Below are 17,094 nucleotides of genomic sequence, written 5' to 3' on the forward strand. Positions count from 1 at the left end.
CTTATGGAACAAAATGCTCAGCAAGGACTACTTGTCTGCTCAGTACCTGATTGTCATGGCTATTTAGTTCTGGCATGCATAGAACAGGTGTCTGGTCCAGATGGAAGTCAATCTGAATGGGACTTGATGTAGCAATCGTGTTATGCAAATCAGTCACCTATACTCCTTCCAATTATTTTCAGTCCTAGTTCAGGTTACCCTTTAAAACTGTATTAAATTGCAAGATTCTGGATCTCTGATGGAATGCTTTCCAATTGTATCTGCCCTGCTACCAAGATCATCTGCTACAGCATAGTCTCTTCTTGCCCAAGTATTTTCTCATTCTGAGGTCCAGGTAATGACAAGAGAATTTTCTGCTACTTCCTGGTTCTTGTAGTTCCTGGTTTTGAAATGTATACCAATGTGTATTTCTGTTCCATCTTGTTTGTTTTTGAAAAAAGAATTAACATATTTTAGATTTAGACGTAGTTTACATTAGTTGTAGCTTTGATCTACTATTTAGATCTAAAATGATCTAATAACTTATCTCTCTGTTTTAGGTTATATTTATATAATGCTGTTCCTTTTTTGCTGTGGATTTATATTTACTGTAGACTATTACCTTTTATAATTTTATCATTTATCACTTATTTTTTTGATAGATAGATAGACAGATTACATTATTATTGCAAAGGGGTATATTTGATTCATTTCTCTGAATCAAAAGAATATTTTAAAAGCAGGCATGATCAACCGCTGGCCCATAGACAGCAGATAACTGAGATGTTTGTGAGCAACTTTTTAAACTAATGTTTTAAAAGGGGGTTCTAGTGTCAGAAGAGAGAGGCTTTTCTAATAAATAATATTTCAAGGTATGCTATTGGATGGAAGCTATCCAGTCAATACTACTTTATAAAAACGTGTTGATTTTTAGGACAATCTTAATTTTGGACCTCAATTTTGAGGCAATCTGTCTGCATAGGGAATGGTCTGATAAGAGGTAGCATATTCCCCAGCAGGATATCTGTTTGTTGTCAGCCTGCCTTCTGGAAAATATCATATGTTGAGGAACATGGTAGATAATCAAAATACAGTTGGCCGAAAAGTTCTAAATTTTATTTAAGATTTTTTCCAACATCCAATATGTAATATTCAGTCTTATTTTTTTATGTGTAAACCTGGAAATCAAAATATATCAATCCAACCAACCTGAGTACCCTTGAATGTACTTTCCTGCTTTAATTCATTGGCACTGTCAGCTGCAGCATCAAAAAAGCTGCAACAACTATATTTAGACCAAGAAACTATCAATGTGCATGGCTCAGTTGAGTATACTGCTAATTAATTTGGGATGCAAATTCATTTTTGTTTTCCCTTTGGACTCTAAAACCATAAAACTCATCCCATGAATCAACCTGAGACAGGAAATCCTAATTTATTGATTCCACAATATCACATGCCCAGCTATCCAAGACTAAGATTATCCCAGAGATTCAAATTCACTTCATCATCTTCTATGCAGCTCATCCCCAGAGGAAGCTAAAACGAGAAGATCTAAAATCGCCAGCTTCCCGGTGTTTCATTAGTGAACTCTCCAAGCAAATCCAATTTGCCAATTAATATCATATCCTCTCCCTCTAAACCACTGAATGCATCTCATTGTAAGTACAGAGAGATGCAAATGCCGTCTTCCTGTGAAAGTCTTCTTTCCATTAATCCTGCCTATTGCTTTTCAGTTACCTTCTCAAAGGAATTTACAAATGTCCATTATTATCCTCAGTCTATTTAGGACAATTCTTAAAAAAGAAATCAGATACGGGAGTATAACTTAATAATTACTCGCATTATTTATATTTTTTCCACATTGTTTTTTTCTGCTAGACCTCTGCCTCTTCTGCATTGAGCAGCTTAAACAATATTGTGAGCTGGGTGAGCCAAGGTGTCCCATTCAACTTCTGTAGTATCAGAGCAGAACTGCCTTTTGAATGGAAAAAGTTTAATGTTAAGCTCCAGGAACTTCTTCATTGAAACGGAAAGCTTTCCTTATAATTTATTCAGGGAGTTATATTTTATTTAAAAAGAGGGGGTTGTGGGGGGTTTGTGGGGGGGGGAGATACCTTCAAGTCTGTGTTGGCAGTTCAGTCAGTTGCCAACTGACTGAACAGATCCCTACAGTTTTTTATTGGTAGTTTTTTTCAGAAGGTGTTTGCCATTGTGTCCTTTTCAGGACTGAGAGAATGACTGGCTCAAGGTCATCCAGCTGGCTTCATGCCTGAAGTGGGAGTAAAACTCACAGTCTCTCAGTTTCTAGTATGTGCCTTAATATACCAAATTAGTTCTCTTAAAAGGTTTACTGAAACTTTTTGTTGTTAATGTTGCAATACACTATTACTAAGTTATGCAACCCTCTCTATTCCTTTCCTTTGACTTGAGCTGAGTAAATACAAAGACAAGGGAGAAGAAAGGCAACAAAATGTACAACAACAATATGCCCAAACAAAGTAGGATAAGATAAGATAAATACACGATTCACAAGAATTCCAAAAGGTACAATTGTATTTTGATAAGAGGATCAGGCTTATCAAGACCATTTTATTTCTTAACGGGTGAGAACAGTGTAATGAAATACATCATTATTCAATATATTCAAAATATATTATATTCAATATAGAAATGATTTTGAGAGACTGGATCCAGAATTCCTGCATAGGGAATGGTCTGATAAGAGGTAGCATATTCCCCAGCTGGACAGTGGGTGAGCAAGAGGCTCAGAAAGGACCCTCTCTAATATCTTGGGGGTAAAAGAGATGGGAGGAAAATTGTACTGTTGGACTTGCAAGATTTTGTTAATGTAACCCTATAATAAAATAGAATTAGCTCATTTGGTCATGTTTCCTGTTCAGGCAGACAGCCAGTATAAAATTTGTCATTGATGTTATACTGATAGTATATCTTACATTTACACTGAGATTAAAAGATTTGGTTTTAAAAAATTTCAGAGTGCATTTGAGTGTCCCAAAGGTGCTTTGGGACACTTTGAAAGAGCACTTTTGGGACAACCATGACCTGGATGACTGAGAATCTCTATAGACACTGCATTTAAAGGGGAAGTCCATCCATTTGCTGCCTTTATGTAAGCAAAACCTACAGATGACATTTGCTGTTTTCAAGAGGAAATACTCAGTGATGGCCAGGGGGCTTGGGGGAAGAAGGGAACTCCTAATGGAGGCAGAATTTTAAAGAGATGCATTTAGAATCCAAAGTATCACACACATAACTGCTTCTGCATTGAAGCCACATGATTTCTCAACCCACTAGTAATTCTCTGGGTGAGTTCTCCTGGGTGTCTCAGGAGCAGCTTGTGTTTGTCACACTGGGAAAGGAGAGGCTTGTGCCTAACAAGCTTTTAGGACCGCATGGAAGTTCTGCCAGTAGCCATGAGAGTAGCAGGAAGTATTGCAACAGCTAATAGATTGCAAAGTGGAAAATATGCTGTGCTAGAGAAATCTGAGGGGATAGAAATGATATCAGTCTGCAACCTGATACAAGTCTTAGTAAGCAACTAGTGGGACAACTATATAAGTCATAGTTCAAACTTCATATTTAGGAAGCAGACTCTCTGTTCCCCTGAGTAATCTATCTATATTTCAGTTTCAATATTCCTGTCTAGGTACATTACTATTCCTGAGACAGTTTAGAGGGGATCCAGAGGACAGCCATGAAATTATTTAAAAGAAAGAAGGGAAAGGGAGAATGAAACGTGCCGTGGTTAGATTTTGTACGCCTATTCAGACCAGAAATATGGAGATGCCTTCATTGATTCTTAGAGAGCTGGATTAAATCTCTCCCATTTAACATCTTTGCTTAAGTAAGCAGTCCCAAGCAAAATGCTTTTTTGTTGTGGATGTATCCTTGGATAAGAACCTTGTCTTACTAAATGGTATTGGGTTTTATGTGCCTTCCTTATACTTACAGTACATTCATTTTAGGTGGGCCCAGCAAAAGAGCAAATATGGGATGGTGTTTCACTTTAAACAAAATTGGTGTTTTTATTAGAATGGTGGGTGCATTGAATATGAACCTTGCAGGATGGACATGAAAGTATAAGAATTTTGCAAGGATTATTTATCATGCATCAGGATGTACTGCAAGAACACAAAGGTTCTCCACTATTATTGGTCTCTTGCATCCATTTTTACAGTAATATTGTTCTGAACATGGAGATTTTATTTAGCTATTTATATATTTATATTTAGTCTAATAATTCTTGATAAATTCTAAAACTCTCTCATCCAGGGATCATAACATATGAGGACAATGAATTCAATAGGTTCATTTTGTATAGGTTACTTCATTTTCTTTATTTCCTTATTTAATGGAGTTTTTATTCCAGTCTTCAAGGGCTTACTGGGCACTTATTTTTTAAAAGTGAAAAATAGAAAGAAGTCTCTTTGTACAAGGTTGCAGTCTAAAAGACATCATATAAAAGAAAAAAATGGATGGGGAGAGAAAAAAATGATGAACAGATAAATTGCATTATTATAAAACCAACGGATGGAATTGACAGGGTGATGGAAGAGAGAGAAAGATATTTGATCTGTCAGCAAAATTGAGGAAATGTTCTTTTCGTTGTATTCTGTATCAGTTTCATGGGATTTTGTCTGCCCTGAATGTACGTCATATAGTGAGCCACTGCATGGATTTTAGTGTTCCAATAGAGGGATATACTTTCCCTATTCATTCTCTCCACAATATTCTTTATTTTGCAATCTTCCATCATTTCCCCCTTTTTAAAATAAATCCCTAAACACTGCATGTCTGCCTCCGTTGCGGAGAAGACCTGGGCATTTGTTTTGTTTTAATTCTTCCTATACTCAGAACTTTAAAACGTTGGAAAGAGGCTCCTGATTGGTTTTTCAGTATGATTTCATGAAAATTATCTGCCTGCAGGACTGGTGTGATAATGATTCATTGCTCTGGCTTTTAAAAATTGCATGAAGCTTTTAAAGCACTAATCGTGCCAATTAGCCAGAAAATGATTCATATGGAACTTACAAAGATGGATGCAGCTAGCAGAAATCTCAAATCTTATTGCAGTGTTTGTACCACAGTGGTGTCAGAAATGTTTGCTGAATATGGGCAAAAGTTGTATTCATCGCTGCCTAGGTCCCATGCATATAGAGGAGCCGAGAAACACTACTTCCTAAAGTCATACATCTGCCTCTGTGTCTGCTCTGTCCTTAAAATTTATCAGTCCCCCCCATCCCCCGCTATATATGTATTTCTAAAAAGATGTAACAGAAGAAAAGAATAAACACCTGGGATCACATTGCAGTATTGTAAAAACATAGACAGTGATTCATTGAGAAGGAACTGGGGAAAAAAAGTTTATGTGATGCCCTGATGAAGAACAATGAGGGCATCACATAAGCATTTTTTTCAGTTTGGTGTTATAGTCAAGGATGCTTTTTTCTTTCTTTCTAGAACTACCTTACATCATTCAAAAACCCAAGGACAAATGAATCTGTTAATTTCCTTTCTTTTAGTTTTACTGATATTTTTATATCATATTTTGATATCAATTTATGATTGCTATTACTGTTTTCCATATGAATGTTCATGTCCATTTAGCATGCTTTTATTTTTTTGCCCAATTAATTTTTTTTCAAGCCATTTTTCCCAATTCAATTTTGTATATTGTTCTCTTTGACAAATATAGTTTTTAGGGGAAAATTCTATAAGTTGCAGTATTGTAAATCTTGAGGGCTAGCTATGTTTTGGTGATCTATTGGTTGAGGAAATTTCAGGAAATTAAATTTGTCAATTTCAGTTCCTCAGTTTTATTGTGTTTTAAGATTTATTTATTTATAAATCTAATGTACAAAGGCTGCCCAACTTCCAAGTGTAACCTATTCCATTTCTGCTCTCCGTTTCATAGATTTAACACAAGTTATCTGGGCGTTGTCAGAAAAGTATGCTAGTAGTGATTGCATTCAGTGGTGGGATTATCTTTTATCTTCTTACACCAACCAAGATATTTCAAAAAAAAGTAAAACAATCCCCAAATCCACAATCCTCAATCAATCCAAGCCAAGACAAAATTCTCCCTTTCTCTTCCAGGGGTAGTATCAGACAAAAGAAAAAAGAAAGTCCAAATCTGTATTTTGAAGCCTTATTGGAGTTATATTTCTGTCTTCAAATCCTTAAGGCATCTCCTCCAACAAAATCAAACCAGATGAATATAGTTTTTGTCCTCCCCCTTCCGACTTATCCCATAAAGCTAGTTTTACCTGAAAAAACAGGTTTCTCAATATCCACTTATTAATTCCGTCAGGAGGGAGAATAAACTTTCCTTTCAGCACCTCAAAATTGCCGCTTATTTTCTCTTGTGGAAAGAATCATCCAAAAAGCCATCATTTCCAGGAATTATATTAAATGTATCTTAGAGTCCTGGATCAACCAAGAAAACTTTCACTCTCAAAAGCTTTCTCCTCTTCCTCCTGCGCATACTTGCCCAGCTGCCGGCTTCTTTGTGGCGGCCATTGCGGACCGCCGCTGCACGTCTTGGGAAAAGGGGTTCTGCCGGCCGGGAGGGTCTGCAACACCCCAAACCCCTCTCCGGATCCCCCTATCTTCAGCTACCCCTGCAGGGTAGCCTAGCTCTGGACCCGTCCGGATCGGAGCACCAAAAGTGGCTAGCGCGGCAGGGATCGCTCAGAGTTGCAAATCCCTGCCGCTCGGCCGACAAACCGGAAGTCGGGATTCAAATTTTTTTATTACTGGTTCTGTGGGTGTGGCTTGGTGGGCATGGCATGGCTTGGTGGGCGTAGCTTGGTGGACGTGACAGGGTAAGAATACTGAAAATCCCCATTCCCTCCCCACTCCTGAAGGAAGGTTACTGCAAAATCCCATCCCCTCCCCACCCCATTAACCTGCTTTCCAGCTCCCTTCTCCTGTGCAGGGCACAAAAGAAGACCCAGCCAATCAGCTGGGACTTGAGAGGCAGAGAATAGATGGGGCGGGGCCAGGTAGAGGTGGAATTTGCCAGTTCTCCAAACTACTCAAAATTTCTGCTACCGGTTCTCCAGAACTGGTTAGAACCTGCTGAATACCACCTCTGATTGCATTATTCAGCAGACAGAATGGGATCTATCTGAACTAGGTAGAATGTTTCTCTCAGCTAACGGGCTTCTTTTCTGTTCTTGCAACCCACAGGCTACTAGGCAGAATGTCCACTGATGAGCGGCACTTGACCTCCAGTTGTGGATCTTTCATCAAGACTGAGCCATCCAGTCCATCCTCTGGAATTGACGCCATCAGCCATCATAGTCCCAGTGGCTCATCTGATGCCAGTGGTGGTTATGGCATCACTATAGGTGGCCATTCTAATGGCCTGGACTCACCACCCATGTTCGGCAGCGCAGGGATTGGTGGAGGACCTTGCCGCAAGCGATATGACGACTGTGCCAGTGCTATTATGGAAGATTCACCCACTAAATGCGAATATATGCTCAATGCCATCCCGAAAAGGCTATGTCTAGTATGTGGGGACATTGCATCTGGATATCACTATGGAGTGGCCTCTTGTGAAGCATGCAAAGCCTTCTTCAAACGAACAATTCAAGGTAGGAGGCCGGTGATAGCAAACTGAAATGGTTATATCAAAACACTGCTTTTGTTGGCTGACAGACAGAATTCACTATAGGGTTTTATCTTGGAATTGATGATGGCTAAATATTTTTGAATATTCAAGGAGATTAGAGCTGAAAAGCGAGCAACCTGACAATGTGAATTTAGACAGCATAGGATTACAATAAAGGCATGATAGTATTTTTTACTAACCATAGCAACATTTTTCTTGTCGTCCTATAATTGGGTACCAAAACCATAAGTGCATTTTCTAAATCCTGGCTGTCAACTTTGGGCAAGTCAGATTATATGATTTCTAGGCTTGCTACCTCATTGACATAATCAAATGTGTTTTAGACAAAAAAGTTATTTTCACTATTAAAATTGTTAGAGCCATAACTATAATGGGAAAAACAATACTGCCAGTTAATTAAGACTGGGTTAAGGAGATCTATTTTACATCCTATTCAAAATGTTAAGGGTGAGAATCAGTAATTGAACTAAAAGCATTCCAAAATTTGGAATTAATACAAGAGTAGTTCTGTTCTGAGGCCAGAAGAACTGTCTGTTTCTGTGCGTGGAAGATATATTCAGCAAATGAGATGGTGTAGCACCTTCCGGAATGGGATGTAAAGAACTCTCTAGGCTATTGGGTAGTCTCAAGTAAGTGAAATTTGCAAATTTTGCGTATTTAAATAAGGGGTGTCCAACTTTTGCAACTTTAAGACTTGTGAACCTCAACTCCCAGAATTCCGCAGTCAGCATGTTTGGGGATGTTAGTTCATAGCAATAGCACCTAGACTTATATACAGCTTTATAGTACTTTACAGCCCTCTCTAAGCAATTTGCAGAGTCAGCATATTGCCCCCAACCATCTGGGTCCTCATTTTACTGACCTTGGAAGGATGGATGGATGAGTCAACCTTGAGCCAGTCACAGTCAAACTCCTGCCAGTAAGCGGAGTCAGCCTGCAATACTGCATTCTAACCACTGGGACACCATGGCTCAAATATAAATCTACGAGTGCCAAAGATGTCGCTAAATGTTTTACCCTCAAAAGTAGATGTTTAACTCTCTTCTTATCAGTGTGAAAGTTGAATTAAATTTTTTCATCCTGCAGATTCAAGCACTCTTTCATTCAGTTTGTGTCGCTTCTCTAAGAGAGAAATATTCTTAGACTATTAGGAACATTTTCTACTTTTGAAAATAGATGCCTTTTTTTTTGTGGTATTAAGCTACCAACATTTTTTTTTTTTTTTTGAACTACGAAGCTTGTGCCAAGCCAAGAAATCAGTAATATTGTTGCAGATTAATATTGACATTTCAAGAATAAAATGTTATTTATAGTGGGCATTTTGGATGAGGGAATAAAAAAGGTGAAGATGGAAGCCCCCAAAGCTCTATCCTCTTTTACCTGTGTTGCAATGATGCAAAAAAAAAAGGGGGGAGGGGTGTAAGTTTTGATCGCATGGTTGTGACAATGTGATGGAGCACATTAGTGGCCTTGAGGAAAAAGAAGGAGAGATGCTGCCTAGGGAACAATCAAACCAGAGGGACAGAAAGATTCTATTAATGTAGCCGTACCATAAAGGACTACAGCCGCTCTAGTTCTTTTCCTATCTGGTTAGCCTGGGGGAGTGAGGGGGCTGACATTGATCTTGTAAGTACAAACTTCTTCCCACCTACCAGTTTTAACTGCCTGATCCATTAGGGCAGGCCCTCTTGTCTGTGTCCTAGGCAGAATCTTTCCTTCTCTTTTCTCAAGACCACAAAGTTATTCCATTGCAAGCTCGCCATCTTGATTTCTTTTTTTAACCATTCCTGTAAACATCCTAGTAAGTTAACTACTGGTCCGCTGCTTAGGAATTATTGTGAAACAGTTATTCTTAGACCCAGATAAATAATTAGACATTCAAATGCCACTTCTTTTTTAAACAGAAAATGATGGTAATCATTTTAATTATATCACGTAATATAATTATTGTACTAAATCTCTTAAATGGACCTATTTATTTTCTTTATATCCTATTGATGTTGAAACTGTCAGCAGTAACTAACCACTAGTGAAAACCATATGTGGAAGAAATATGACATTTTGACTTTCTAGCTGCTTTTAGTTCTTATGCATGCATCAAACAAGTAAAATATAATCCAACAGATAAACACTGAATTTGTTCCAGCTGAGCTGACTTGTAGAGATCACACTCAGTTTCCCTTCTATAATATAGGAAGAAAATTGATCTTACATCGAAAGAAAAATTATAAAAAGTTACAAGGGCATGCACCTGAAAAATGCTATAAAGCTTAAACCTTCAATTCAGAGAATGGCAGTGCTGCAAAAATCTCTGCGTTTTATTGACCTTATTATAGTAATATAATGTGGTAAACTGTAGCCATTAATCTGCTATTCTGTCAGTTTTCTAATCAATACATTTCAAACTACAAAAGTATATCTGCTTCATTTTTCAATATGTGTGCATATCAATACTGTACATACAGACGTTTTCTTTGTCCCTTCGAATTAGTGTTGACACCTGTTTGGACAAGTCCTTGCCATTTTCTTGGCAAGATTTCAGAAATGATTTGCCATTGCTGACTTCCTCTGGCTGAGAGAGAGTGACTGGCCCAAGGTCACCCAGCTGGTTTAATGCCTAAAGCAGTCCCAGAACTCTGAGTCTTCTAGCTTCTAACCTGATGCCTTAACCACTACACTAAACTGGATCTTATCTAGACTCAATGTATTATAACATGCATTCCCTTACCTATAGTTTTGCAAATTGATGAGTCTGAAATATTTTGCATTTTGTAAGCACCCACCGCTTGCACAAGTGGAGCTGTGCACACAGACATCAAGTGCCCACCACTTGCATGGCCCAGTTCTGAATGGGCTGTAGTGGCAGCCCAGGAGTTGGGGACCCCTGGTTTAAAACATATTCATGAACATTGGAACCTTAAAACAAAGTTATTAGTGTTCACAGTTTAACAAAAGAAAGTTTCAACATATAAAAGAAATGATTTTTTTCCCACAATCTTCTCGTGGTTTTTTTTAAAATGAGAAAAGAGACCTTTAATATTGAAATACTAAATTGTCACAGAACAATTTATCTTTCTCTAAAGCTTGATGGATCAGCTAATTTCTAATCAATGTCATGTTTGCATATTTATTCATAAATCCATTATTTTCCATATCTGCTAATAATTCATATAAAAGTTCTATACCAGCATATAATGCTGAATCTATTTTCTCCCAAATATGCTTCTTTAGATGTATTTTCTTCCCAAATGCTCATTTCTAAACTTCTTTTTAAAAAACTGAATTCATCCACCTTGCTGCTGTTTATTTTCTTTTCTTTCCTTTCATTTTCTCCCCAGTATTAGAGCCTTTTTCAGAGAACTCAGTCTTCACATAATGTGTCTGAAATACACATTATGTACTAATTATATTTTTAACATGATCACTTGTCTCTTGAGTGACAACTCTGAGTTGATTTTGTTCAATAATCTATTTATTTGTTTTCTTGGCTATCCATGGTTTTCTCAGAGATCTTCTCTAACCCTAAATTTCAAAGATGCCAATGCTCTTCCTATCCTGATTCTTCAAAGTTCACCTTCTTCCATAGCATCGCAGAGAATACCACGGTTATATAATTCTGATCTTTGTAGGTATAGACCCATTGTGGCATTTGAATATCTTCTCCAATGTCTTCATGGCTGATCTACTAAGTGCTAGCCTGCAGTGTATTTCTTGATTCCTTTTACTATTGTTGGTTGATCCTAAAAAGGCGGAAGCTATCCACCTTTTCGGTATCTTCATTATCAGTTCTAAGGCTTGTTTGTTCTACCTGTTGTCATTAGCTTGTGTCTTCATTTTTTTAAAAAAAATTTTTTAGTCCCATGTTTTCAACTGTGCTCCTGTACTCTTATTACTAGGGTTTGCAGATCCTTTACATTTTTGGCTATCAGGATAGGGTCATCAGCATTGCTCAAGTTACTAATGTTTCTTCCTCTGATTTTAAAACCATGGTCATGTTTTTACATCCACCTTCCTTCAATATACAGTTGACATATAGATGGAATAAATGAGGGGGAATGCCTTGTCACACTCCTTTGCCATCCTTGAGCCAGCCTGTTTAATCATGTTCTGCTCATAGTATATATAAATTTCTCATGAGGATAATAAGATTTTCTGAGCACATTTCAGTTTGATGTGATCAACACAATTAGAGGCCTTTCTTCAACCCATTAACTATGTCATGACTTATTTTTGGTATTGTTTGGCTTTCTAAATTATACTACACGCATCCCCAATAATATTGTGGGTTCTCCAGCCTTTTCTAAGGTCAGTTTGAATGACTGGCATTTCTTTTTCCATGGAGGGCTCTAAATTGCATTGAATGATCCTAACCATTATTTTACTAGCATGTGAAATTATAAGAATATTATATTGTTTGAACAGTGTTAAGTTTTCTTGTTTTGGCATTGCAGCATAGATTGACATTTTCCAATCTTCAGCCACTGTGTCATTCTCCTAACATTAAATCAAAATCTGTCCCTCTGTAGCAGCATCTGTTATCCTATGTCCTGCACTATGGGATAATTCTTTTTTCTCTGTGGCATTCTTTCTGGCATTTGGCAAGTGCTATTCTATCTCCACTCTGGAGTCTTTTCTCATGGGCAAACATAGCAGTTCTCTTAATCTCACCTCATAGGATTTGGTATATAATCCTCAGATTATCCACATGGCTGTACTTCGTAGTACTTTGTTCCAGTTCTCACGAATTCTCAACTGTCGTGCTCAGAACTGAGGACAGTGCTCCAAGATGACACTGATCAATGCTTGGTAGTCTAGAACTATTACTTCCTGCAATTTGTATAGAACTTATATTTCTGTTGATGCAGTCCCAATTTGCATTTGCACATATTAATGTTTAGATCAAGTTGAATTCAAAGACCTCTTTCATGCATATTATTATCAAACCTTGTATGCTTAATCTTATATATGGCCATTTGATTTTTTTCCTCTATGTGAGGAACTTTGCATTTGTCTCTATTAAATTTCACTCTAATACTTTAGCTGACTTCTATAGCAGAGGAATAGCATGCTGAATTTCATTTTTGTCTTCAAGAATGTAAACTATTCCACTTAGTTTTCTTTCACCTGAATATCGATTATCATTCTCCTTCACCTTTTTTCTCCAAATCATGAATAAAAATGTTAGAGAGTACCAGGCCCAGGACTAATCCTTATATCTGCCTATGAACCACATGGGGTTTTACAAATAATCAGTTATAGATATGACATCTTGGACAGATGATCATCCAGATTTTCTCAGCTCGTATCCTTTTCTCTGAAAGCTATTAGTTATGTTGGAACAAATCTCATAACTGGCCCTCCATTCTTGGGTGATAGCAGTAGGAGATTAATGAGAACCTTTTAATTATAACCAATTGCCTAATTTGTTGGGAGCCAAAGCAAAGTTAGATTCTTTTGACTGGCTGTTTACTTGATAAGCAGATGCAGATCTTTTTGATGCTCCCTTGCTCCATTTCCATGATCTAAATCAGGGGTGTCAAACTCAAGGTCTGGAGCTGGATTTGGCCCACTGGGTGCTTAGGTCTGACCCATGGGGCTGCCCTGGAAACAGTAACAGACTGGCCCACAATGCCTCTGCCAGCAAAAATGGAGCTTGGGAGGGCCACACACGGCCCTCCCAAGCTCCATTTTCACTGGCAGAGGGTTGCAGGTGGCCATCGCAACTGAAAACAGAGCTCAGGACCCCATTTTCAGAGGCAGTGTGCTCAGGGGACCACAGGACCCCCCCCCCCCGACACAAATGATGTCAAGCTGGCCATGCCCATCTTGGCCAGCTCTCCAAGGCCAAACACAACCTTGATGTGGCCCTCAATGAAATTGAGCTTGACACCTCTGATCTAAATCCTTCCTTTTGAATATGCTATTAACCCTCAGAAAAGCAATTAGAATTGCAAACATGTACTTTTTTCCTGTCTATCTTTTTCCTATTGATTAGTGGTGTTTGGAGTATAAAAGTTTAAACCAGGTTAGTAGTGCAGAAAAGCTTAACTTTTCCCAATGCAACTGCTCCAGTAACAAATTTTACCCTCCTGTAGCTTCTTAAAAGTGATGGAAAAGTTCTAATGAAGAGTTTTGATTAACCCAGCCACTTTTTTCCATTTAAAATAAGAATGTAACCATGTTACATAAAACTGTGCACAGATTTTTTTAGAGTCTGTGACACTTTACCATTTAGTCTTGCCTGTTATTGTGCATCAAAGTTCAACATTTTGTTTGTAAAAGTGAGTTTAGACAAAGCAACTTCTGAGAAGATGTTCACAGTGGATCCATGCTTTCAATTATTACTTTAATAAACCTATAAGATAAGAACACCAGATAGGCTGAAGGTTTACATTTAATCTTAGTACCTATTGCTTTTCAAAACTAGATAGAAAATGATAGATGTATTAATCTTGAATTGAGGCAGTAATGTCTATCAAATGATGGAAATTCCTCCTGAACTTAATGGAAAATTACTTTTAAGTAATAGTTTCTGAATTACATTAGAAATATCTGTACATTAGTGTAACTGCAACCATGTACTATTCAATCCCAACAGAGGAAGGATTTTTGAATCATACTCTAGGGAATGGAATAAAATGTTCTTCATTTGTCATCAACCCATTGTGACTGTACTATTGTAATGGCTTTACTGCTAGTGCAGGTATAGCTTCCAACCTGATAAGTCCTTCAGTGTTGATACATTTTCTGGAAGATTTATCTATTGGCTGCAATATTATGATGTGTTTTAGGTGGTTGGGAAAGAATGGGAAGTAATATGATGCAGTCCTCATAAATGGTCATCAGGTTATATGAGAATGCATCCTTGGAGTTATTTGAAAGGACAGTTCTTCAAGATTCGTGGGCATATGGCATTTGCTTGAGTAAAGTTTTGAGCAATAATGTAGTGTATTTTTCTTATTGTTAACATTGAGACTGTTTATTTCAATCCTATGATCCCTGGTGGCCATTTGGAAGAATAAATCATTACTTCAGAGGAATAGAATACCTTATGAATGAAGTCTTGGAAACCCTCAAGAGTATAATTCATTTGGAGATGATATATAAATGCTGTTAAATAGCTAGTTTCTAAAAAGTGATTTGATGAAGTTTCCCTGTTTGATACATTCCAGTTGGTTAAACCATTTGGAAACAATCTATAAAATAAAGAAGCATGTGGAAACTGCTCTTAAAGTAGCCTAACGGGTCTGCCTCTAAGGATTTCCATGAAGGATTTTGTATTGGAGATGGTCCCTAACAACATGCAAAGATGTTCTATAATCAGAAGGAACCAATATATTGCAATGGTCATTCAGTGGTCTTCTTATAGTTTATAGTTGAGAAAATTGTGGGAAATAAAAATGACAGTCTTCAGTCATGGAATGTGAACAATTTATTTATTTTCAGCATTTTTACCATTTTCTAACAAATATTCTGCGTAGATTATGTTCAAAACAAAATCCATACAAAAGAATAAAAGCAACTGTTTTATCTCAAAACAATTGATACCCAAAGGCATGGTAATATAAAAATAGTAGATAGTAGTTTCTAGTCCCAGCTTTCTGACCTGGAAGGTGAGGTAGGGGAAAGGAAAAGTAGAAGTAGAATAAGGCCTAAAGAAAGTCCTAAAACAGGGCTGTCAAACTCGCAGGCTGCAGGCCGGATGCGTCACACACTGGCCACGCCCACGTCCGGTTTAGCAAAGGGGGAAAAAGTCCCGAAACATCACATGACACCACCATGACGGCACAAGTATGACACCCGTCCTAGAAGGTACCTCTAGTTAATACATGAGATTGCCTGCCTTATTTACCAAACTTCTGGGGGCTGCAGGATCACACATTTGACTTTGTTTATCCACCAGGGAAAAAAAAAAACCTGGGCACATATTTTGCAGTTCAAGGGCCCTATGTAGTTGTACCAACCTAGGAAGGCTAAATCTCACACTTCCTTATCTCTTTCTGTATCTGAAAAAGCTCTGAGCTGTGTGATGATCCGGAGTGTATCAGAAATATAACAAAAACCAAAACGTAAATAAAGGTCCTTTAATGCCTTCAACTTGGCTTCACTGTTTAATTGTTCACAGTTGAAGATTAAACTATTTTCAAAATAACATTCCAGACAAAAGAAACACAGTTCAAATTCAAAGAGCAGATAACGAAGCAAAAACCAAAAACAAACTGCACTGAATAAAGTTCCAGGACAGACCAGGATAAATAATTACCAACTTCAGGAAGATAACCAGGTACAGTCCATTGGAAGAATGCCAACCAAGATAAACCTTCTCTAGGAATAAAACACTAATTTGTCTCCAGTGTTTGTTAGCATGCAGGTCCAGACTCTTATGCAGATCTCACACCTACAACCCATGAAGAGGATCGTGGCCCTCTCCTCCTGAGTAGACCACTCCCTGTTGGCTGTTCCTCCTCTCCCTCAGAGTCAGGGGCATGACAAGCTGCTTCCTAGATTAGGTTCCACTTTCATCGTGTGTCTCCTCAAGCATTGTTGGGAAATGTTCATTTGATTCAATTAGATGTGGTACAGTGGAATAACTCACTTTCAGAGAGCATATTCTCATGGACAAATGTAAGCCTGCAAATATCCATGTAGCTTTCCTTGCTCATTGGCATGCATTGCTTCCTCTTCTAGCTGCTGAGCATACCTTGGAGCTCTTTCCATCATTGTCTGCCAGATTGCCCCTAGTCCACAGTGACTGAAGTGACAGCATGACTGCCAGGTAGAAGAAGGCTACTGGAATCCTGATGAGTTAATCTCATCACTTTATCACAAGGCACTTACAGAAATTGCAAGGTGGTGTGAGTAGATCTTTTCTTCTGGCAGGCAGCCCAGGACTCATAAAAGAAATTGACATACTTTGTGATGGGGTAAAAATAAAATAACAACAGAGCAGAGAACTTTGTTAAATATTTGAAGACAATAGTCTAGCTTGTCCTGGAATTGCTTGCTTGTGGGGAATACATCATCTGCTTTTGTAGGCTTTTCCTCAGATAAGAGTAAAGGATGGAAGATAAATTTGTTTTCTTTTAATACAACCTTAATATATAATTTCCAGAATATAAACCAGAATGCTGTTTACTTTGCCTCACATTGCATTGCAGTTTTCCAATCATAAAATGCATACATGAATAGAATTAGACAGTAGTAATGCATATATGCAGAACATTTGCATGCAACAATGCGTGTATTGGGGGAATTGGGGATATACAAAAATGGATATAAATTTTGTGCAGACTTAAATTTATAAACTGACAGAGCAATAGGAAAACTGCATTTTTCTTGAAACTCTGCTTATTGCTGTGTATGGGAAGCCTAACAAACAGGCTGATCCACTATCATTCATAAATAAAATGTCCTTATCCATCTTCGCCAATTGCAGCATGTTGTCTTTATAA

The 17,094-nt window shown here is 37.8% G+C and overlaps 1 protein-coding gene across 3 annotated transcripts in view; it reads left to right on the forward strand.

Annotated features, from left to right (window-relative positions):
• Positions 1–17,094, forward strand: part of ESRRB (estrogen related receptor beta) — a 103,928-nt gene that overhangs the window by 47,998 nt on the left and 38,836 nt on the right. For all 3 annotated transcript variants that reach the window (XM_026664264.2, XM_087951951.1, XM_087951952.1), the window contains one exon: positions 7,195–7,604. In XM_026664264.2, coding sequence (XP_026520049.2) covers positions 7,195–7,604 — 410 coding nt within the window. The remainder of the gene's footprint in view (positions 1–7,194; positions 7,605–17,094) is intronic.

Source organism: Notechis scutatus, chromosome 1, assembly GCF_049901735.1.
Source record: "Notechis scutatus isolate UNSWTSFEM ecotype Mainland chromosome 1, rNotScu1.2, whole genome shotgun sequence".
Taxonomy (NCBI): Eukaryota; Metazoa; Chordata; class Lepidosauria; order Squamata; family Elapidae; genus Notechis; species Notechis scutatus.